Source organism: Miniopterus natalensis, chromosome 16, assembly GCF_054644295.1.
Source record: "Miniopterus natalensis isolate mMinNat1 chromosome 16, mMinNat1.hap1, whole genome shotgun sequence".
Lineage (NCBI taxonomy): Eukaryota > Metazoa > Chordata > Mammalia > Chiroptera > Miniopteridae > Miniopterus > Miniopterus natalensis.
The window spans coordinates 6,866,565-6,889,109 of record NC_142096.1 but is presented as its reverse complement, the minus strand read 5'-3'; the positions used below and the strand labels follow the sequence as shown (position 1 = coordinate 6,889,109).

The window sequence follows — 22,545 nt, the reverse complement described above, 5'->3', positions numbered from 1 at the left end:
AATAGGAAAATAAAGTTGCTGGTATGTTAGAAGTTATAAGTGTTGAGGCAAAGTAGAGAAGGGGGTAGTGAGGAGGGCCGCCACCTCGACGGTGACATTGGAATAGACTTGAAGGAGCTGAGGAGTGAGCCCTGAGGATATGGGGTGTGGGGTAGGGGGGGCTTGAGCCCTGAGGATATGGGGTGTGGGGCAGGGAGGGTTTGAGCCATGAGGATAGGAGTGAACAGAGACATTCAAGGCCAAGGGAACAGCCTGTGCAAGGCCCTAAGAAGGGAACATGCCCGGCGGGTTTGGGAAAGAAGGCCCGGGAAGCCGAAGTGGAGGGAATGAAGATGAAGATTCGGTTGAGTGCTCACTCCTACAGCCCCTGTTGCATTATCTCGTTGATCCTCACAAAGCCCACTTTTCGGGTGAGCGTAAAAGCAGTTGCTTTATAGTCTCTTCTTGTTAGTTAATGAACTTCTTCCTTGTACCCACGGCTGCTGAACAAACATGAATGTTTCCGCGGGTTGGCCAGGGTCGGGAGTGGTCGGTCAGTACATTCCCACAGATGCAGCCACCCAGACACCGCAGGTGACTGAGCTGAAGATACGGAGCGTGTGGCAGTGGGGAAAGTGGTTCTGATCCTGCTCCCCTGGGGCCACAAGTGGCATGGCTTTGTCATGACAGTCGGCTTCTCTAAGCGCCTCATCCTTGGAATAAAACAAAGATATCATATCCCTCTACCGACTCTACAGTGATGTTATGAGAATAAAATAGTGAAAATGCTCGGAGCTGCAACCAGAATCCCAGATTCCCTTCTTTCCCTAGCCCATGTCGGATGCTATTTTTATAAGAATATTCATTCCAAGGCAGGAAACAGTAGATGTTAAACACATGTTTGCTGAATAAATTTAAAAAATGATGAACTATTCTTAGGCTCTGCATGTATCAATTAACTAAGCATTTGTGGCCCCTAGAGGATGTCTAAAAATGGGGACTTGGGCTGCTCACGTCCCTCTGGCTGCTAGTTAGGGGATGAGGCCTGGATGCCCACAGCTGATCTATTTGCCCTTCTTGGTCTGTGACAGCTCACTGTTCTGCTTCATGGTTTTATCAAAACCCAAAGTGATCGTTCCTGTCTCTTAAACAAGAGGATATTTAGTACCTTTAGCTAGACAGATATTTATTGCAATTGGATTTCACAAGACTCAGCTAACTTAGGTAGGGTCTTAGCCTGCGGCAGCCCCGGGAGACTGTTGAGGGACCCAGAGCTCCCCACTCTTTCCCTCCTTGCAGCTGGCACTGACCTGGCCTCTGTCCCCAAGGCCCAGACACGCACCTCTGATGCGGTGGTCTGATAGCGAGGGGACATGTGCACCTCCTCTGAAGCCCTTGACTTCAGGCACTCCAATGATTTCTTTCTTTGGGACAGCTCTGTAGTTTCTGCAGATCTGGCTGTTAATTAGGGATCCTGTAAGCATGTCTAAATTCACCTCCAGTTGCTGGCACTATAGGAGGAAGTGGTGGGGGAGTCAGCCATCAGCTAGACTTGAAGTAGCAGGGAGAGGAGGGTCAGGTAATAGAGAACTTAGGGTGCTCTTTGGGTAAAATATCTCTTTAGGCTGAGAAGAGAGAGGAGGCATTTATGTGGAGACAATAGTGTACTCTTTAAACAGCAAGGTGGGCGTGCCCTGCTAGGTGCTAGAGGTAGCACATGGCAAACTTGCATGCGTATGCCTGTAACAGTAACGCAGGCGGGCCAGAGGGGCTGGGGTGGAATCCCAAACCCAATTCCAATTCCAGTTCAATTCTAATCTTAGCTGGTGTGCAAGCTAAGCATGCATAGCTAAGGTGTAGAGGCTCTAGAGGAAATGGCTTGTTGGAGAATTTATAACAAAGGGCTGGAGACCATATCAAGAATCTCTTTGCAATAAGTACTCCCCTAAGAATCTGGGAGCCAGGACTAAAGTGAGTGCCAAGGGAGTAAAAGAAATGTGGAAGCAACCTCAGTGTCCATCAAGGGAGATTTGTTCAATAAAGTTCATGCAACGGAATGCTGTAAGCCTCTCGTTGCCAGCCGCCGGCCTAATGCAACGCTGGGCACTAGGTCAGTGCTCAATGCTGTGCTGAATCATTGAAAATTCTGCAATTTAAAAGGATGAGATACATCCGTATGTATAACATGGAAGAATATCCACAATATACTTTTAAATAAAATGAAGATCACAGAGGAGTATAGTATGATCCCATTTATTGTTAAGAGTGAACAGATTTCATATTTATGCATTTCAGTGTCTAAGAGGACATATGCAAAGGACACCGGCAATAGCGGTTATCTTCTATGGAGTGGTGTTGGATCAGAGCAAGGGTGTTCATTTTCTCAATTCTACATCCCTTTATTATTTATGTATTTTTTTTACAATAATGGTATAATGCTTTGATAAGCAGCAAAACCAAAAATGATATTCCTGTTTTCAGGGGAGAGGCAAAGGGTTGTTGTTAGATAATGTTCTATTCCGATTCTCAACAGAAGTATGTTTTGTTGGCAGTGATGTGGTTGCTCTGGAAAAGAGCCCACGGCCAGGCCCCCTGCACTCTGAGAGGCAGGCTCTGTGGACAAGAGCCCCGGTATTTCAGGTGAGCCCCGCTCACCTGAGAGGAGCAGATGCATTTCTGGGCTTGATCTCAGCATGCGGGAGGCGGAAGGAAGAGCCAGCTAGTTTCTCCTGAGCTTCCTGCTCACTAAGTATTTTGTACCAGTTCAGTTCTCATCTCAAACTCTGTCACCTCTCTGCAGGGGAGTGAGAGCCGGGTGTGTGACCCAGAGTCACAGGTGTGCCCCTCCACCGGGAGACGCAGGCCCCGTGCCCATGCTCGTAGGGGCGGAGGCCTCCCTGCAAGCAGAGGCTTCTTGCCGAGCGTCCGGCAACCCGGGCAAAGCCACTCTGTGCTCCAGTGGAGGTTGTAGGAAATAGGTCTGGCTTCCTTACAGCAGTTGATCTTACCAGAGGCTTCGGGCAAGATAAAACGAAGTTAGGGATTGTTCCATAACTTCAGTTGTTCCTCTTTAATATTTTACGTTTTCCCTTTATGCACCACTGTGTTTTATTTCCTAATTTGCCCATTGTACATAAATATGTCTGTTTAGATATATGGTCTCTTTTCAAATTTCCACTTGAGTGGCAAGTCCCACTGAAGAGAAATTTCTGAAGCAATGTGCTCTTCAGACATCATTTAGTCTTTTTTTTTTTTTTCCAGTGAGAATCAAAGACAAATGACCTAGAAATGAAGTTGCCGGAGTTTAGCCACCTGTAAAACCCAGGTGCCTAAAATACCTGATGTCCAAATTGCTGTAAACGAGCGCTTGCTGCCCTTCATCTATACCTCTGATCATGTCCTCCCTATATTCTAGAAACCTTTTTCTCGTTATGTTTTCATAATTTAGATGTTGCACTGGTTAGAAATTAGAGGACAAGGTTACCCGTCCCAAACAGGCAGACATTTTTAATTGCCCTGATCTCTTTCGGAAACCCCGGTGGGCTCTGTGTCCTTTGTTGTAGCTGAACTTGACGTTAGCTGCTCTCATCTCGTAAATTCCACGTTAGGGGACCTCAGCCCAGGGTAAGTTGTGGACTTTTCCCTGGAAAATCTAACTCTGGGCTCTGAGGAGTTAACTCCCGGAGTGTTTAGAACCTTCCGAGGGATTGCAGAAATGAAATGCTGCCGATCTTTCTCTCCACAAACACGAAAAAAACAAAGAAGGGCGCACACGCGTAACAAGGACTCTTCACCGGCCGCCAGTTCCTTTCCCTGTGGCATCATTTTTAGGAACGATGCCTTTTTTTCTTCTTTTTAAATAGAAAGTTAACTTCATATTTTGGATTCTTGGTCATGGTTCTTTGTTGGTGGTTTGATGTCTTCTCTTATATATTTTCCTTTTTCATCTGTGGTCAATATTAACCCCAGATTTATTTTTGGGGAGGCTGGATGTGATCCAAAATAAGCTGGGAAATCCCACATTACCCTTGTCAGAGCGAATTACTGAATAGCAGGATGCTGATGCTAATAGACTAGCTGTGCATTGCACTTACTGGAAGGCAGTACAGAGTCAGCAAAAATTAATAGATGTGATATAGGCGATACATGCTGTATATTATATATGTGTATATGCACAGATGAGTCCCGGGGTTTGGGTGAGCAATTGGGTAGCAGACGGTGTCCTGTACGGCGATGGGGCAGGTTGTGGTGAGGAGAGCCCCAGGCTCAGAGAGGAAACCAAGAGCTCCCCTTCTCGTTGCCCCATTGGACTGAGCCCTCTGCTGTGCCACCTTGAGCGGGGCAGGAAGGGCACCGCGCTGAAGAGGCCATCGCTGCTGGCCCCCCGTGGCCGCCTGTCCCTCTCGCCCTCCGTCACTGGTGTGAACGTCAGTGACCGAGGCGCGGCCCTCGCCCCCTTTCCTCCCGGGGCGCGATCACTTCCTGGGTGCTGTCCTCCAGGCTTCGGCTGTCGATACATCGACACACTCACGACCCCCAAATTGATCGCGTCTCCCGGGACCTCTTCCTCGAATTCCAGACGTACACGTCCAGCACCTGCTCCGCGCCTCCCGTGGGAGGTGCAGGAGGCGTCCCAGCGCCGCCAGGGCCCAGCGGAGCTCTGGCCGGTGCCCTGCCTGCCACAGGCCCGCTTCTCCGCCCTCGGCCCGTTTCCGCCGGTCTCCGGCCATCCTGAGAGTTGCCTAGGCCAGCGCCTTGGGGTTGCGCTGGGCTCCTCTCTTTTCCACACCCTACATCTGACCGGTCCTGCTGACTGCTAAAAGCCAGGCCCCGAATCCAACCAATTGTCACCTGCCCTGCCGGCAGCCCTCACCTCTTGCCCGGGTCACTGCAGGCCGCCTAACGGGTCTCCCCACCTCTGCCCTCACCCTTCTGCAGCCAGAGCGGTCCTGGTAGACTATGAATCACTCCCGTCGCCTCTCTGCTAAAGCCGCGCAGGGGCTTCGTCTCACTCGGACCGAAAGCCAACGTCTCCCGGGTCGCCCCAGGTCCCACATCCGCCGGCTCCGATTACTCTTCTGATCCCATCTCCCGCCCCCCAGTCCGCCCGTCCTTCAGCACGTTCCTCTTCTCGACCCTTCTCATTTGATGTTGTTTTCTGCCTGGAACAGTCTTTTCCCAGATATCTCCATGGCTTCTGCCTTCACTTCCTCTGGTCTTTTTCAGATGTTACTTTCTTAGTGGGGCTTTCCCTGGCTTCTTACCTAAAATTCAGCACCCGCCCCCACCCTGGTATTTCCTGACCCCCTTCTTTCTTCCTTTTATCCATGGCACAGGTCCATCTAACATTTCACTTACTTATTTCTTGTATGTCTCCTGCACCACACTGTGAGCTCCACGGGAGCAGGGATTTTTTTTGTCTGTTGATTTCCTGCTGAACCCCCAGTGCCTGGAACTGTGTCTCACTCCTAGGGGGCACTTGGCACTACGTGTGGAATAAATGAGTTCTGGTCGGGAGTTGTCTCTCTCCCCCGACTACTTCTTTCTGACTTTTTATGGGACTGTTGTCTCAGTGTCTGTGTGTCCTTTATTCACGGAGCTAGTTGGGCAGAGCAGCCCAGACCGGTGCACAGCCAGGTACAACTCGAGCTTGCCACTTGGCTCTCTCATTCACAAGCTGTGTGACCTGGGACAAGTCCCTTAGCCTCTCTGCGTGTTCACGTCTTTGCTTATAAGCTGTAGAAAGCCTTCCCGCTCTCACTCAGGATGGCTGGAAGGGTGTAGTGTAATGCTAGATGAAGGACCGTCGAGAATAAGACGTGTTTTTCATTTTCCGTGGAGTCTGGCCCTGGGCGAATGCCGGAGCTTTACATGTACGACTGTCTCATCTCATTCTCACATCACAGCAATGAGATATGGAGCCACACTGCCGAATCCACGTTAAAGAAGAGAAAACAGGTGCACCAAGAAGTTACGTGAGTTACCCACGAGCTAGGCAACTACAGAGCCAGGCTTATTGGGACCCAAGCGTATTTGTTCAGCGGCCTGAGATTCCCCCCAGTATGCTGTATTGGCCCAAAATACGTGTTCTAACGACTGGAGTCATGAAAAAGATTTTACCAGAGGTGTGACTTTGGTCTCCAGGCTATTTTTTCTTGACTGCGAATGAATGTGGCATTTCCCTGGCGTTATTTTCCCCTCCTCAGCTCAAACAGGCAGAAGGCCCTGTCTTTTGAAAGAAAAAGGTATGGTCAGGCGTGCCCCTGTCTTCCCTCTCCTCCGCCGAGGAATGAAACTGTCCCACGCCCCCTGGGGTTCTTGTTGCACAGCCTAACCAAGTCCAGATGGTTTTCGCGCCCAGACATCGTGGGTCGCCAAGTATGTGTAGTTATCGACGGGGACAAGTTCTAGACTAAAATCGCAAATACCCGCTTCCCGAGGAACTCACTGCTGCTCCTCTCCCTGGTTTGTGTTATGTCCTTTCTGTGCTAACGAATTTGTTCATGTGGCTTAAGGACTGTTTACCGAAAAATAGCTGCACACAGATCAGTCTCCGTGGGAGACTTAGCCAAAACGTCGAGGCCAGTGGTACCTCGTGCAAAACCAGCTCATAAATGAGAAGTGCTTTTCAAACACTGGGACAGGAGCTTACGTCTGGTTCTGAAGAAACAGCGTTTTGTATATTTAGGGAAGTAAATCGTTCTTGAAGGAGTGGATTTAACTACTGGAACGGACTTTCTCCCCAAGGCCCGGCCCGCGGGGACGTGCAGAGAACCACAGCGTAATGAAAAGCACAATAGTGGTGATTTGATTGAACTCCACGCCGAAGAGCCGTATCCCAAAGAAGTCCCCAAAAGGAGAGCTCCGAACGGCCTGTAGATTCCAGCCAGTGTTTCACGGCTCTGTAAGCCCACGTATTATGCATTACCTCATGTTTCTGAATTCTTGCCTCGGGCAAATTGCCAGCTTAGCAACTAAATGACAGTTTGAAAATTCTAATAAAAACCAGCCTCTCTGACTTTGCTTTTATTCCTTCAGGAAAAAAAAAAAAAAAAAGAGCACAGGAGGGGGTGAAAGTTATTGGAAGGTTCGATTTAGAAATCGTGTTGGTGCTGCTTTTGGAGCCGCAGCTGAATCTTGCTCTTGCGTAATCCGACGTTTGCCTGACGCTCCTTCCTGCGGCCGTCCCGTCGGTCCCGTCCCGTCGGTCCTGCCCTAGAGGGGGCTGTGTTCCCCCCGCCCCTCGGAGAAGCAGGCCTGGGGCCGGAGTGGGCCCGGGGCTGCCTGAGTGCGGAGCTCCGCGGACAGATCAGTCCCCTCGGCAGTCAGTAAGGATTGCTTGTCGTTTCCTGAACTGTGGGTGTTTCAAAAGAAGACTGAGCACACGCTGCCCTCCAGGAATCTGTCTGTAGAGGGAGCAGCGGACGGGGGGGTATACGGGCAACTCAGTCTGAGAGACCCCAAGGGTGGGAGGCGGGGGAAGGTGGTCACGAGGTGCACCTTCAGTTATAAGATGAATAAATTCTGGGAATGTAATGTACAGCGCGGTGACTATAGTTAACAATACTCTTGTATGTTTGAAAGTTGCTAAGAGTAGATCTTAAACGTTTCTATCACAAGAAAAAAGAAATTCGTACCTGTGTGGTGATGGATATTAACTAAACCTATGGTGATGATCATTTCACAGTATATACATATAGATTGGGTCATCATGTTTTACACCTGAAACTGATACAATTATGTCTCAATAAAAACCGGGGTGGGAGAAGGGATCCCAAGACCAAGTCTTAACTACCAGGTAGATTTTTTTATGTGTTTTTTTTTTTTTTTTCATTTTTCAATTACAGATTACTTTCAATATTATTTTGTATTGGTTTCAGTTGTACAGGATAATGGTCAGGCAATTATATACGTTACAAAGCGTCTCCCCTGATGTTTCCACCACCTGCCTGGCGCCATACATAGTTACCACAATATTGTCGACTGTATCTCCTGTGCTGTACTTTTCATCCGTGTCACTATTTTGTAACCACTGATCTGTACTTCTCAGTCCCTTCACCTTTTTCACCCAGTCCCCCAACCCCCTCCCCTCTGGCAACCACCAGTCTGCTCTCTGGGTCTAGGAGTCTCTCAGTTTTGTTTATTTTGTTCGATTCCGCATATAAATGAAATCGTAGGGTTTTTGTCTTTCTCTGACTGACTGACTTCACTCAGTGTGACACTCACCCCCTCTCATCCTCTCTCCTCTCTCTCTGTCTCTCACACAGCCCTTGTTTTCAGGTTGGCTCTGTGTCAAGGAAATAGCAGTTTCTGGCCCGTGATATTTATGCTCTGCATCGTCTGCCTGCTTGTCTTTCTGTCGTTTTGTTTGGCTGGCTGCAGTGTTGAAAAACCTAGACAATGTTATTAGACTAAAATAGAGCTTATTTCTGTTTCCCAAAGGAACTATCACAGATTATAAGATGGGCCTCTGAAGGCCAAGCCTAAAAGTTATTCATCATCTTTTCTACCTACAGCTGACCTCTTGCTGCCAAGATGGGCAAACAGAACAGCAAGCTGCGCCCGGAGGTCATGCAGGACCTGCTGGAGAGCACGGACTTCACGGAGCACGAGATCCAGGAGTGGTACAAGGGCTTCCTGAGGGACTGCCCCAGTGGGCACCTGTCGATGGAGGAGTTCAAGAGAATTTACGGGAACTTCTTCCCTTACGGGGACGCGTCCAAGTTCGCAGAGCACGTCTTCCGCACCTTCGATGCCAATGGAGATGGGACAATAGACTTTAGGGAGTTCATCATCGCCCTGAGTGTGACATCGAGGGGCAAGCTGGAGCAGAAGCTGAAGTGGGCCTTCAGCATGTACGACCTGGATGGAAACGGCTATATCAGCAAGGCGGAAATGCTGGAGATCGTGCAGGTACGTGGCCCCGAGAGGGGAGCGTGGGTCACAGGGGAGCACTGGACGGTGCCCGGTGGGGCTCAATGCGAGGGTTACATGCCCGCGGCCCACCCACCTGGGCGCCGACTCGGCCTCCCGGTGCTTTTCAGCGTGTCGAGGCCACCTTACTCAACAGGGAGGCTGCGCATACAAATGCGGATTGGTTGGCGTCTCTCGAAATCTCAGGAGGTCGGACCACTCTGGGCCCCCGTTCTTGCCTGTCGTAGTCACCTGGGGCTTTGCGGTGGCTGCTGCCTTACAGATGGGCATGCAGCCTTCAGTTGGTCACGCTCGCCATGGCACCTCCGTCCTTTCTCGTTGCGATGACCTGCCTATGAGGCTGTATCTCCTGCAGTGGTCATTGAATGATCAATCTGTGGCCTGCGTTCGAATTTGGCCTCTTTCAGTCACCACCTCTGTGACTTTGGCCTCCTTCACCTAAGTGAGCTTCAGGGTCTCATCTGTAAGAGGGACCTGCCAGCAGTGCCCGCCCATGCTGTGGGGTTAAGATTCGATCTGACTCTCCGTGTTCAATGCTTAGCACAGTACCAGCCATTAGAAAAGCTCAGCAGCATCACCACCGTCCATTCACTGGACTCTGGAGGAAAGGGAGGAACCTCTGGTCTAGGTTCTGCCTCGTCAGAGATACAGACGTAGAGTGGAGGCCTCCGTCGTGTCAGTGGGAGGCAGGAGGCACTCTGTTTTATTTCCCCAGGTCATTCACCCAGAGTAAATTTCCTGAACAGGGCAGGAGAAGGGACCCTGGTGTTGGCCACATTTTCTTGTGGCACCCAGAGGGGAGGTGGAAAAGGCACATAGAAGCTATGGGCGTGGCAGTGACGGCTTGGTCAGCAGTGAGTGGGGCCCAGAGACAAACCTAAGGAGACCGGGGCACGGAGAGGACCAGGAGAGCCTCAGCTGCAGGCCGTCAGAAGGACCCGGTGGGCGGGTGGCACCAGGGAGGCTGGCAGCTGCTCACCATCTTATCTTGGCAGACGAGTGGGCACAATAGGGAAGCATCTGGCTGCAGACAGCAGGTCCAAGAGAGTGGGCATTTGGCTTCCCAGAGGCCAACACTCATGCCAGGACATTTGGGTTCAGAGGTAGCAATGCAGGCCCTGGGACGGTGGGGGCGGCGGGGGAGGGGAGAAAGGCTCTGGGAGGGCAGGGGGTGGACTGACAGGAGGAGACAGAAACGGTACAGCTGCCGGTGAGGGTGAGGGTGAGGGTGGGGGTGCGGGTGGGGGTGCGGGTGAGGGTGAGGGTGGGGGTGGGGGTGGGGGTGGGGGTGAGGGTGGGGGTGAGGGTGGGGGTGCGGGTGAGGGTGAGGGTGCGGGTGAGGGTGAGGGTGGGGGTGAGGGTGAGGGTGGGGGTGGGGGTGGGGGTGAGGGTGAGGGTGAGGGTGAGGGTGGGGGTGAGGGTGGGGGTGGGGGTGGGGGTGAGGGTGGGGGTGGGGGTGAGGGTGGGGGTGGGGGTGAGGGTGTGGCCCTGGCTTTTGAGGAACCGAGGAGACCTGCTCGCAGAAACTACGGGCGGGGCCGGGAAGAGGTCCGGGACGCTGACTTGTTATTGAGCCTTGTGGCCGAGGCCAGGGTCTGCTCCTGGGCCACACGGGCAGTTAGAGTGACAACTGCCCGTAGTGCAGGGATGCGGGGGCAGGAGTCCACGTGACCTCCCTTATTAGGAAACTCCCCAAGATCCGCCACTGGTTGCCTTCTGCTTGGGCCTCAGTGGCTTTTCCTTCACCCCGAGCAGCAACTATCTGAGTAAGTTGTGTTAAACTGACCCCTCAGACACAGGGATCTTAAACAAAAACAAAGGATTTCTCCCCTCCTCCAAGGGTAAATGTATGAAAAATATAACGTCCACTGTAAAAATATGGACAGTATAGGAAAATACAAAAGAAAAAGAGAAAATTCTCCAGAATCCCACTCTACCCACACAGAGAATCACTGCTAGTAATTTTCTAATGTATCCCCCGCGTCCTGTTTCCGTGCATTTAAAAATGTCAGTTTCATAATGTACATCAAATTTTGTATCTTGCCACTTCATTTAACATAATAACACAAACATTTCTCATTTTATAAAATACTTTTCATAAAGATATTTTAAAGGTGGCATAATAGTCACCTACTATACAATATACTTGATTGTCCCTTATTGTTGGATATTTAGGTTGTTTCCAGTTTGCATTATTACATATAATACTGTAACTTTTAAAAATAAAGTAACAAATCATTCTTGCGCATGAAACTTCTATATTTAGGATTATCCCCTTAGAATAAATTCCCAGCAGTGCAATTACTGGGCTGAAGGGAATGAGCATTTATTTCTGCGGCTTTTGATCGCTCTGCCAAATTGTTTTTCCAAATGTCCTCTCCGAGTGAGGGAAGGTGCCCCATATCCTTGCGCTTTCCAGATTTTTCGTAATCTTTGCTAATTAAACAAAAATTAAAATTTAAAAGGCGAGTCATTCTAATCGCTCTATTTTCGCCCCTTCTTTTTGTCCTGGAGAGCCTCGTGCCCCGGGTGAGGGGGACAATGGCATTCTTCTGGAGAGAACGGCTTCCTGATGGGGATCTAAGAAGAGACACCGCCACTGTGTCATCTTCCGTTTAGCATTTTCACACGGTGGTTTGGTGGCCAGGATTGATGAAGATGTTGGCCCCCAGGCAGGGAGGACCTTCCAGACCATGTGGGCTTATAGAAAGCACAGCATTCGGGCATCCATTCCGCACCTGGAGCGAAGCACCTACTAAGTGGCCGGCACGGGAATCAGTAGCGTAGGGCGGGAAATAGAGTCTCCCCATCCCCAGGCTGGGGAATCCTGCTTGCAGGGGAGAGTGGGAACTGCGCAGAGCACGTGCCAGTGAGCACTTGCCGAGTGAACCCTTTCCGATTTCCTCCACGTGCCCCTCGCAATGTACAGAGAGATCATAGAATCGAAGGAGATTCGGCCTGACAAGGCGTCCTCTCCTCTGTAAAGCACCTCGGTCCACTCGCAGGCCCACAGGAAGTGTCCAGCTCATAACTGGAAGGGCACAGACACCTCAGTAAACACTGACATACTCAGAGTTTTTAAAAAGCCTGCAAACGGAAAGCTCAGATTTCCTGGATTGTCTTCTACAGCACTGCACCCTGATGATTAATATTCATGACGGTAGAGAGAAAATATTGCAGCGTCGTGATGTGACTTCCAAATTGCCAATGAGATTAAATTAAATTTAGAGCCATTTTCCTATTAAGGGCTATGCGATTCTCTTCTGCTGCTTTGCAAACTCACGATTCATGGATTCTGTTTCATTCTTATGCTAATCCCCAGTTTTCAGTGATTCTGGGTGAATTGGAATTTACTGTAGGATATTCTGGAACTTCGTTTTCTATTCCCACCCCCTGCCCTCACCCTTTGGAAGCCCACACTCCATATGTTTTCTAGTTTTTCCTTCTTGAAGTTGCTTCCTGGAGTTTGGCTTTGGTGTCTACAGAATACTGTTTATGGCAACAAGCTGACATCCTTTGTACTTGCTGGCGTTGGTAGGAAGGACTCTGTGTAGACCCTGTAATGCTGAAACACACTGTATCAGTTCCCACTTGCTGCTGTAACAAATTACCATAAACTTAGAAACTTAAAATAACACAAAGTTATTATCTTACAGTTCTCAGGGTCAGGGGTCTGAAATCAATTCAGTGGGCCAAAAATCAAGGCACCACAGGTTGTGCTCCTTCTGGAGGTTTTAGGAGAGTCTGTTTCCTTGTTTCTCCTAGTTTCTGGAATATTCCTTGTCTAGCAACAGCAGGTTGACTGAGTCCTGACGCTGCCGTTCCTGTGGGTAGCTCATTCGGCTTCTCTCTCCCACTCATAGAGATGCTTGTATTACATTGGGATAATCCAGAATAATCTCCACATCTCAAGATCCTTAACTTAATCACATCTGCAAAATCCCTTTTCCTCTGCGAGTCCTGAATATTCATAGGTCCCAGGGATTAGGATGTACACATTTTGGGGGACCATTGTTCAGTCTACCGCATAGGCCAAAATGCAGTTATGTTCCTTTTAAAAAAAAATTTTGTGCTTTATGGACATCTGGATGAACAAGCAAAACCATATGCAGATTTATTTTTAGTCTTAAACGAACATTTTTACATTCATGTGTTTGTTTGTTTTTTCAAGTGACAAATTTAGGAACATGACTTAGGCTCAATATTTTATTATTGCAGCAAAACCTCCTCTCAGGAGCCTTAAGCCAGATAACAGCTCCCACCCGTCCCCAGGTTTCGGCAGATCCTCCCCCACGGGTGAGGGCGGGGGTCAGCCCACCCCTGCAAGGAAGGGGAGCTCCTTCTGCCCTAGCAGCTCCCCGACCTTCAGCCTGGGGGGGCAGGCAGGTCCGGGTACCCACACCCATCCCAGTGCAGGCCGTGTCCGAGGAAGGGCCAAGGAGCACATGGGTGCCACTGCCAGTAGGGCCATGAAGGCTCAGGTGCTCTCTGGGACCTTGGGGGTGAGGGGACACTGAACTTAGGGATCCATCAGTGGGACCACAGCACCCCAGGGAGGGGATGCAGGAAGGACGCAGAGTTCAACTGTCCCCCCTTCTGTTCTCAGAAAGCGCGGAGGCCCCTGGAAGAAGGTTTTCGTGACAGGACTGCCATTGGTTAGGGGTGATCCCCTGTGTCCAAAAGGAAAAAGTGGGAGCCACGGGACGAACTGGGGTGTGGGAGCTGACTCACCTTCCCTCCCTCCGTTTCAGTCTCCCTTCTCCTTCTCTTTCTTGGGCAAGTTACTTGACCTTCCCGTGCACTGTTTTCGTAATTTGCGAACTGGAACTAGTTACAGCACCTGCGCCACGGGTCATTGTAAGGGTTAAACAGTTCTTACAAGTAGCGCACCTAGAATAGTACCCATCGTGGGGTTTCACTCAATAAATGTTGGCTGCTATTATTCTATAGAAGCTTCCAGAGCTGCGACAGGGTGTTTTCCTGCAAAATAAAAAGAGGTCATTTCTCATTCAAAGAACAAGGCAATAGGTAGAATCTTCCTTAAGTTTTAAGTTAAACTTACCTCGTCATAAAACGTATGTTCACAATGAAACGGGAGGTAACCCAACTAAGCGTCCAGTTGGTGGAACTCACAGAGATTCTTGTACAGGTGACATCAGGGGTTCCCGGCCTTCTTTACCTGTCATCGTTCCTGCTAAACCCGGCCCGTCTGGGAAGAAGCTAACACTTGCGGGCTGCTCTGATGTTCACAGGACTCAGATGGAAGAAATCACCCTTCTGGGAGAGAAGGTGGTTGGCACCAGGAGTTCCCCAAATCCATCCTGTGGACTTGAGCCCACAGGTGCATGTCATTCATCGGGGCTGTTTGGGGGTGGCCTGTCTGGGGGAGGCCTGTCTGGATTTGTTCTCAAGTTCAAGTCAGAGACTCTCCGAAAGGACTATACAGTCTGACATAGTATAGAGTCTAACCCATAGCAGTTCCCAGGAAATTTACTTTAAAGACCAGATGGGAATCATTTCTAATTAGCATATTCATGATTTGGATGTTGACGGTTGCTTTAAAAGTACTTTGTGTTCAAATAGCTGTTGTTTCAGAATCAGACTTTCCCTCCTAGTTGTAATTCTGGGCTAACTGCCACTTCTGATGGAGATGGGGTGGACCTTGTGTTTACCTTTTCACACCTTTTGTATGAATGAAACCTGAAGGAAAGATTTGGGTGTCCACTGGCGGCCCATCACGGAAGATTTCAGTTTTATTTATTTTAGCACTGTGGGGGAAATATTTTTTCTTATGCACTCCTGTGATGAATGAGGCATCACATCTGTACAGCAGCCAGATGAGGGGGAAGCCAGGCGATGGTGGTGGCCATGCAGAGGTTTGCCCTGCAGGAGCATCCAACAGACTCGCAGATGAATCCCGCCTGGTCGCCAGAGCACCGCCTGGGACCATTTCAGGCGACCGGCTTGCGAATATCTGCGCCGCAGAGAACCGAAGTAAAGGCCAGGGAGGCTTCTGTGCATGCTCTTTAGAACCGCTTCCTGCGTGGCATGTGAGTTTTTTCTCCCAGTGATTTTTCTAAGTTGTCGTCATAGACACTATGTCACTTTTCATATAATCCTTGGAGACCTGAAACACTGTGCTCTTCTGATTCTGGGAGGGGGGAAATTGGGGTGGAGAGAGCCTCGAGTCCATCGTGATGTGACCCCTGGGAATTCAGCTCCACACTCTTGCCTAATTCTCAGTTATGAATGTGGACCACAGATGTCACTCTGGAATGCAACTTAGACTTCTTTCCTGAAGGAAGCTCTGGGGAGCAATCGCTTACACTAGCAGTGGCTTTCTCTCAGAACCAACCCAGAGCTTGCTTAATGCACTGTGTTTGGCTTTTCCCTCTCTTCTTAGGGGATCGATCTTATCACGACAAGCCACGCTGCAGTTTAAGAGTTTAACTCTTAGCATCGAGTATGCCATCTGGCAACATGAGTGTCCCCTCCCAGTCTCCTCTGTGGACCCTCATTCCCTCTCCTGCTCCCTAAACACGGATATTCCCAAGCGGAGTTCCAACCACAGCACTGTACTCCTCCCATTCCCCCGGGAGGTCCCCTCTTCTCAGTGCACGTTACGGGCTAGGCATAGTCAGGGGTGCTGTCCACGTTGTATTCGTTTCCTAAGGTGGTTGTAACAAATACAGTAAGCTGGGGGGTTTAGAACAACAGACATTTATTCCGTCACAGTCCAAAATCAAGGTGTGGGTTCCTTCTGGAGACTCCTGAGGGGTGCGTGCTCCATGCCTCTTTCCTCGCTTCTGGTGGTGGCTGGCAATCCTTGGCGATTTTTGGCTTGCAGGTGCATCCTCTGGTCGCTGCTTCCATCTTCAGGTGTGTGTATCTAAATTTTCTCTTAAGGACTCCTAATTAAGAATGGAGCTGCTTGGGTTGAAAAGGGGTCAGGCCTGTATTTCCCCCTTACCGTATTTCCACCTGTGAACGTGCCTAAAGCCCTCGGCAGAACGTTAGGCAAGTTACTTATTTAACACGGTCTTCTAGCTCTAAATAAGAAAGTGCTTACAGCTTCCCAGGTACATAGGTATTCACCCGATTTTATAAGTGTTTCCAAGGAAGATCCTCGCGGCTCCCCTCCACCCTCCTTTTCCAGTATGGAGCAGCCTTCGCAGCAGGCAGGGTGCTGTGCTTCACCCGCAATCTAAACAGCCCTGTGCTGCTTAGCTTCTCCTGCCCTGGGATGGTTGTCGTGGGGCCTTGGATGTCCTTCCTGTTAGAAGACCCTACATCTTCTGATGAGAAGAATCAGTCTGGTTTCCTTCAGAGAGAGGGTTGAGCTTTAACTCCTGGAATTGTGCCTACCCCCCACACCCCCAACAAAATTTATGGGTTAGGATGTGAGTCCTTCCTTTCCAACATTCCAAGAGGGGAAAAGAAAGACAAATACAGGCCATGAGGAACGGGTAAGACCCCTGGCCACAGGGCCTCCGAAGGGCAGAGCCAGAGCTGGGCTCCTGGGCCCCCCATAGCTCTGCATTTACCCAGAGACAAGAATAGGGTCCTTGAAGTTTAATTAAAAACAGGATGTCCCTGCTGGGCCTCTCATTGATGTTGCTAAAAATAAAGCAGGGAAATAGCCTGGCCTCCTCTGGTTTAATCCCATTAAGTTTGGGGGTTGGGGGTAGGGGTGGAATTGGAGCTAATAAAAGGCATGATTTGTTTCAGATTGCTGTCTGGAGTTGTCTTTTCCCTCCCCGTGCTGTGGAATCCTAGATTTGGAAGTTCTAATGCAATCAGCTCTGGGTTGTTGATGCCGTGGGAAGGGAGTAAAGGGACGCCCTGTTCCTTAACTGTGATTCTGCCAGGCTGTCATCCACTTACTCACTCTGGGGACCCCTGGGACTCATCACCTCAGCTCTTTGCTCACTGCTCCAGGACCCACGTCATCGTAGAGCTGGTTTTGTGTAGTTCCTGTCTGTGGGTTGATGCACATGAGAGTCATCTGTGAGTGTGAGCCCCCCAAGGAAGCACTCGCTTCCCTCTCAGCCCCGCGGTGTCCTCGGACATCAGCCTCGCGCTCCTTGCCAGAGCCCCATTTGCAACATATATTCAAGTAAGGACATCTGACTTTCTTTGTTGTTTTGTTTTGTTTTGTTTCGCATTAACCTGTCCTCATTTCTCTGTCTCAACCCCACTCCTTTCGCCCCGTCAGGAAAGACTCCAACTCTCAGAGACTTTCTGTTGAGTGTAAGAGCCTCGTTCTCTAACACAAGTTCAGCTGTTTCCTTGGTCTTTCACTCATTTGTTCAACCATGAGTTTTAGGGAATCATCTCTAGATTGTTACACAGCTGACTTCCCATCAGAATCCCCTTATCATCATTTTATGAGCCCCAACTCTTAGAGGCTTAGAGTTACAAGGACGGCTTCAGGCCGGTGGGTTTTACTCACCACCATGGGGCCCAGACACAGTGTAGGTGAGCACTTTCGTAACGGTTATTAAGACACTACTGGAACCACTCTGCCCACCTCTGTGGTGCTCCTAAAATAGGAGCACTCCTGGTCTTCAATTTGGTGGCTCCCAAGCCCCGTGCCAGGGGACTGGTGAGATGTAAAATAAGAAAGAGCCTATTAGCCTTGTTGATCATTGAATCCCCATCACCTAGCACATAGTAGATACTCAATAAATCATTGTTAAATTAGGAATAATCATTTTTAGTTCTCTCAACGCCATTGCCTGCAAATAAGGAAATAGAGGTGGATTTGGGAGGTAGGTGTAGATAGAAATTTCAAATTTATTAGCAGTTCCATCTTTTTGTTGTTCATTAGAGAAATACAAATATCTTAACATGGTCTGTCTCACCCACGCTGGAGCCACACCTTGGCCACACTCCCCTGCACGCTCTCTCGGCCTTCTTACCGTTCCTCCTACCTCGGGTGTCTGTCTACATATGTTTCCCCCTGTCCTTACCTCTTTAAGCTCCGCGTTCCCTTCACCTCTTTGCTCAGCCATCACTCCTCAGGGCAGCGTCTGAGAGCTGAGGCCCTGCGCGAGCTCCATGGCAGGGGTGGGAGGTGCACAAGTGTTGAGGGGGATAGTCTCAGCCCTGCTTACAAAACTCTTTCCGTAGAACCCTCTTTTGCTCATCAGGTTTCAGATGCACCCAGTTTATCTCAAGCCGGAGGCTGCATAATTATTTAATCCAAAACTTGGACGGCAGATTGTTAGATTGTTTCCATTTGGGGGATATTTGGGAGCTTGCTGAGAAGGAATGCGAGACCAGACGATTGCCCATACAAGGGGAAGAGCGTTGGATGGACGGGTGACGTCTGCCTGGGAGAACAGCAGAGCACACACTTGCAGACTGTCAGGTGTTTGTCATCCTGAGGGACCTCGCTGGAGACCAGGGCAGACACCAGCCTGTCCCTCTGGCCTGAGGAATGCCATCTGCAGTCGTCTCCTAGAAGTGGGGTCCTCAGAACAGCAGCATCCGCATCACATGGGAGATTGTTAGAAATGCAGAGCCTCGGGCCCCCATCTCCCAGCCCACCCTCCTCAGTCAGATCTGCATTTTCACAAGTCCCAGGGCATTTGTATGCACGTGGAAGTGTGACGCACAGGGTCCGTGGGTCTTCCCGCCAGGTGTCACTCCCAAAGGTTCTCAGGGCTGGAGCGAGCTCTGTGGCCTGGCTTCTCCCCTCAGGGACTGTGCATCTGTTTTCCACAGCAGGTCAGCGGGCACAGGGCTGGCTCCGGGGTGACAGGAGGACTTCCTTTCCCTTCCCCCACGTGTTCGGGAGGTTTGATGACAGGGCTGCCGTGTGTCAATCCCAACTTACGTTTCTGCCTTCCCACTGTGCTGTCTCTGTCCCCAGGCCATCTATAAGATGGTTTCCTCCGTGATGAAAATGCCTGAGGATGAGTCAACCCCAGAGAAAAGAACCGAGAAGATCTTCCGCCAAATGGACACCAACAGAGATGGTAGGAGGCCGAGGCTGCTTTGCTCTGCTCGGAGTTGGGGCTGCTGGAGGGGCTGGAGGCCTTCAGGCAGGGAAATGCCGCTGGAGGACAAGATATGGGCCGCAGGACCTGGCTCATGGCCCTTTCTTTGTGAAAGTGGCTCATCCTGCCTGCTCCCTGGCCATGCAGGACAGAGGAGGACCAGGGTGGGGACAGACCCAGGCCGTAGCAGGCTGGGTCCCTGCAGGGAGGGGCTTGGTGTCATTCTACCTGTACCCCAGGAGCTTTCACTTCAGCTGGCCAGGGGCTTAGTGGGCTCCCCTATGCATGCTCTGTGTTGGGTTTCCTGGAGCCAAGTGGGTTCCCACAGCCAGCGGGTGGGTTCGGGTGAGAAGGAAGGGAGGTGGCCAGCAGGTTCCATCCCGAGGGTGCCCCTCACAATTCAAACCCAACAAGGGGACGCAAAAGCAAACCAAAGTGAAAAGGTAGGTTGGATTATCAAACTCCACAAGAGAAGATTTTAGGTGTTGGGTTGCAGGATAGATACAGGAGGCCCAACCAACTTTGAATTTTGGATAAACAACACATGATTTTTTTCATACAAGTAGGCCCTATACAATATTTGGAACATTTTTACATGGGGGAAAAAGTGTTGTTTATTTGAAATCCAAAGTTAATGGGGCATCCTGTATTTTATTTGCCAAATCTGGTGACCCTACCTAGAGGTAATGCCTGGGTTTAAAGGGCTAAGTCCCGAGCCTGGGCCAGAATGAGCTGGAGTCACCTGTAGCTCTTGCTGTTACCACCGGCTCCCCTGCTCTGCTGGATGTCCCCTGCAATTCTTGTCAGCGGTGAGCTGATGGACAGACCGACAGAAGGCTGTGCGGAGGAGCCAGCCTCTCTTCCTAACCCCACACCTGCTGGGGCACCGGTGCCTGAGAATCGGGGTTTGCGGGACGCAGGCCAATCTGCTTGCTTTGTTCCCTCCACAAAAAACGCCATGACATCCAGGGACATCTTATTGTCCCCCAGGCACCTGATTCACAGCAAACAGCTTGATTGTTTTTGCAAAATCTAAACCACCACGGGATTATTTTAATAGTTAATGAACTTGCTGATGTTAAACTGCACGTTTGCTCGGGCCCCAGGGAGCACAGGTGGGCTTGTGTCCTGCCCCAGGCCCAGCCACCTCTTTAGAGTGGGGCTCGAGGAGGGCAGAAGACCCAGATAGCAGGATAAAGTCCCCTCTGCGTGTTGATTGCAGGTGGGCACTGGCTGCCCTGGGGGCTCACTGTGGGTCACAGAGCACCAGGACACTTACTACAGCTCAGAGCTTTGCTTCTGGACCCAAGGCCGAGTCCAGCCCTGCCTGGGGCAGAGGCCCAGCCAGAGTCTCCTGCAGTTAGATTCCTCTTGGTAGGAGCTCTTTGCATCTAACCCCTGGGCCTACAGGCAGGTTAGCCTGCGACACCTCCGAGGCACCAGGTGGTGACAGAGACCTGCGTGTGTACCTGGAAGGCAGGGCTGGCTCTGCCACCTCTTCCTTGGGGGATCCACTCCCACCTCAAGGGACCACTCCCACCTTCTTTCTCTCCCACCAGCCTTCACACCCGAGGAGGCTGCCCCCGTTTCAACCACTGCGCGAGCCCGGGCATAGCTCCCAAACACGTCCAGGACACAAAGCTTAGAGGGGCCTGCTCTACACTTTGAAAGTAAATAGACAGATAAATCCCCGCCTTTCCCCTTCGTGTGGATTAGGTGGCTGTGGCTGACCAAGAACTGGGACCTGGGGGAGGGGCTGTGGCTCAGGGGAAGGCGTATTTTGCTGGGCTGGAGGCTGCGGGCTCCAGCGGACGGCACCCCTCCTGCCTGGAATTGGAATTAGGTGAGAAATAAAGAGCAATAATAAAGGTGAGAGGGCCGAGCTTCATGGAAGGACCAAGCCCACGGCAGCAGGGAGCAGGCAGCCTGACACCAGTCCGTGGAGGGCAGCGGGGGCAAGTCCTGCCAAGAGAAGGAAGAGGGCAGAGCTGGGCAGAAGGCGCAGCAGCTCCTCCGGGAGGAGCCCTTCTGGAAGCGCCAGGAATGGGGGAGAAGCTTTGCCTCCCCCCCGCAGCCTGGCAGAGGGGCCTTCTGGAAGCCACCGGGGTAGGAGCGAGATCCGGTTGGCCGAGTTGTTCTCCAGCCAGCAGGGTGGGAGGAAAGCGCCTGGACGACGGGAGGGTCCCCGGGCACCCCTCTGCCTTGCACCCCCCTTTATTTTCCTCACCTCGGATGGAGGTGCGCTGTCCAAAAGGGGCCTCCCTCAGGTATCAGCGCGGCCCCTCTGCCCACCCGAGGGACCTGAAGGAGCCCAGCGGCTCCCAGTGACATGGGGGGCATGGCCTTGGTGCCCGGAGCGCCCAGCTCAGTCTCATGAAGACTTGGGACCGTTCCTCCCACACATGCTGCGTGAGCCCTGCCCTCGGGGGGACGCGTGCCCAGCATGGCGCTGGAGGAGAGGGCGGGCCTCGCGGCGAGTGTTGGGCCGCAGGGACAAGGGGAGCCAGCGCCGCCCCCGGGGTGCGGTGGGACGAGCTCGGCTCCCCAGCCGCCCCTGCCGCCACTCACCCGCGCCCGTCCGCTTGCTTTCCAGGCAAACTCTCGCTGGAAGAGTTCATCCGAGGGGCCAAGAGCGACCCGTCCATAGTGCGCCTCCTGCAGTGCGACCCCAGCAGCGCCGGCCAGTTCTGAGCTGCACCCGCGAGTGCAGAGCTGCTTGTGTTCCCCTCGATGTTTCTTTTCCAATTTTTTTTTTTTTTTTTTTGCCAAACAACATTGACGGTGACGCCGTCCCCGTGCGGTCAGACGCACCTTCCTGTGCGCCTCCGGCTTCTTTTGTCCTGGACGCTTCGTGGGAGCGCCCGGAGCCCCAGCGCCTCGTGCAGCATGGACAGTGCCGTCGCCGCGGACTTTGTGGTGTTTGTTGTTCCGACGATGTGTAATCGTTGTTATTTTCTCTTGATTCCGATGTCTCTGTTCAAAGCTCCCCCCTGGGTCTGTTGTCACACATGCCCACAGGGTGATGGCACCAGACGCTGGGATCCCCAACATGAGGAAGGTCCTGGGGCCGGGCTATGGAAGGGGCTGGGGCATGCCCCCTGCGGGCCCTCCCGCCCCCTCCCAGCAGGCTGTCGTCTCTAAGCTGTGAACATTTCAGGATAAATTAATAGTGGAGAGAAAAAGACGGCTCGGCTATTTTTTCACAGGTTTACACTAGTTGAGCTAATATGAGTTTCTTTGGAAATTAATCACAAATGGTAACTTATATTCCAAGACCAGACCCATCTTGTTGCCTCTTGTGATTTAAAAAAAAAAAAAGAATGCTGTATATAAAATATTGGGTATTGCAGACCAAATTAAATGTTTTTGCCTTGTTTAAATGAAATGCATGTTTAGTGAGCACTAATCCAATCTTATTACAGAGGACTGTTTCTGGTAGCTTATTGTGGAGTAAGCCAACTATAATGAATGTCTGTGTCTTGTTTTAAAGTCATATCTGTCTTTGCACAAATGCACCAATCAACAGGTATATTTTATATATTCCAGAAAAGTACAAAGTACTCATGACTAGCCCAAACTTGATTCTGAATGTTTTCCCAGAGGAGCAGTGCCTGGAGAACAGAAGCAG

At 51.0% G+C, this 22,545-nt stretch overlaps 1 protein-coding gene across 3 annotated transcripts in view; it reads left to right on the top strand.

Annotated features, from left to right (window-relative positions):
* NCALD (neurocalcin delta) overlaps window positions 1-21,668 on the top strand; it is a 146,668-nt gene extending 125,000 nt beyond the window's left edge. For all 3 annotated transcript variants that reach the window (XM_087825313.1, XM_087825315.1, XM_087825314.1), the window contains 3 exons: window positions 8,496-8,892; window positions 18,791-18,896; window positions 21,511-21,668. In XM_087825313.1, coding sequence (XP_087681439.1) covers window positions 8,515-8,892; window positions 18,791-18,896; window positions 21,511-21,608 — 582 coding nt within the window. In that variant the 5' untranslated portion in view covers window positions 8,496-8,514 and the 3' untranslated portion in view covers window positions 21,609-21,668. The remainder of the gene's footprint in view (window positions 1-8,495; window positions 8,893-18,790; window positions 18,897-21,510) is intronic.
* Window positions 21,669-22,545: the final 877 nt, after the last annotated feature.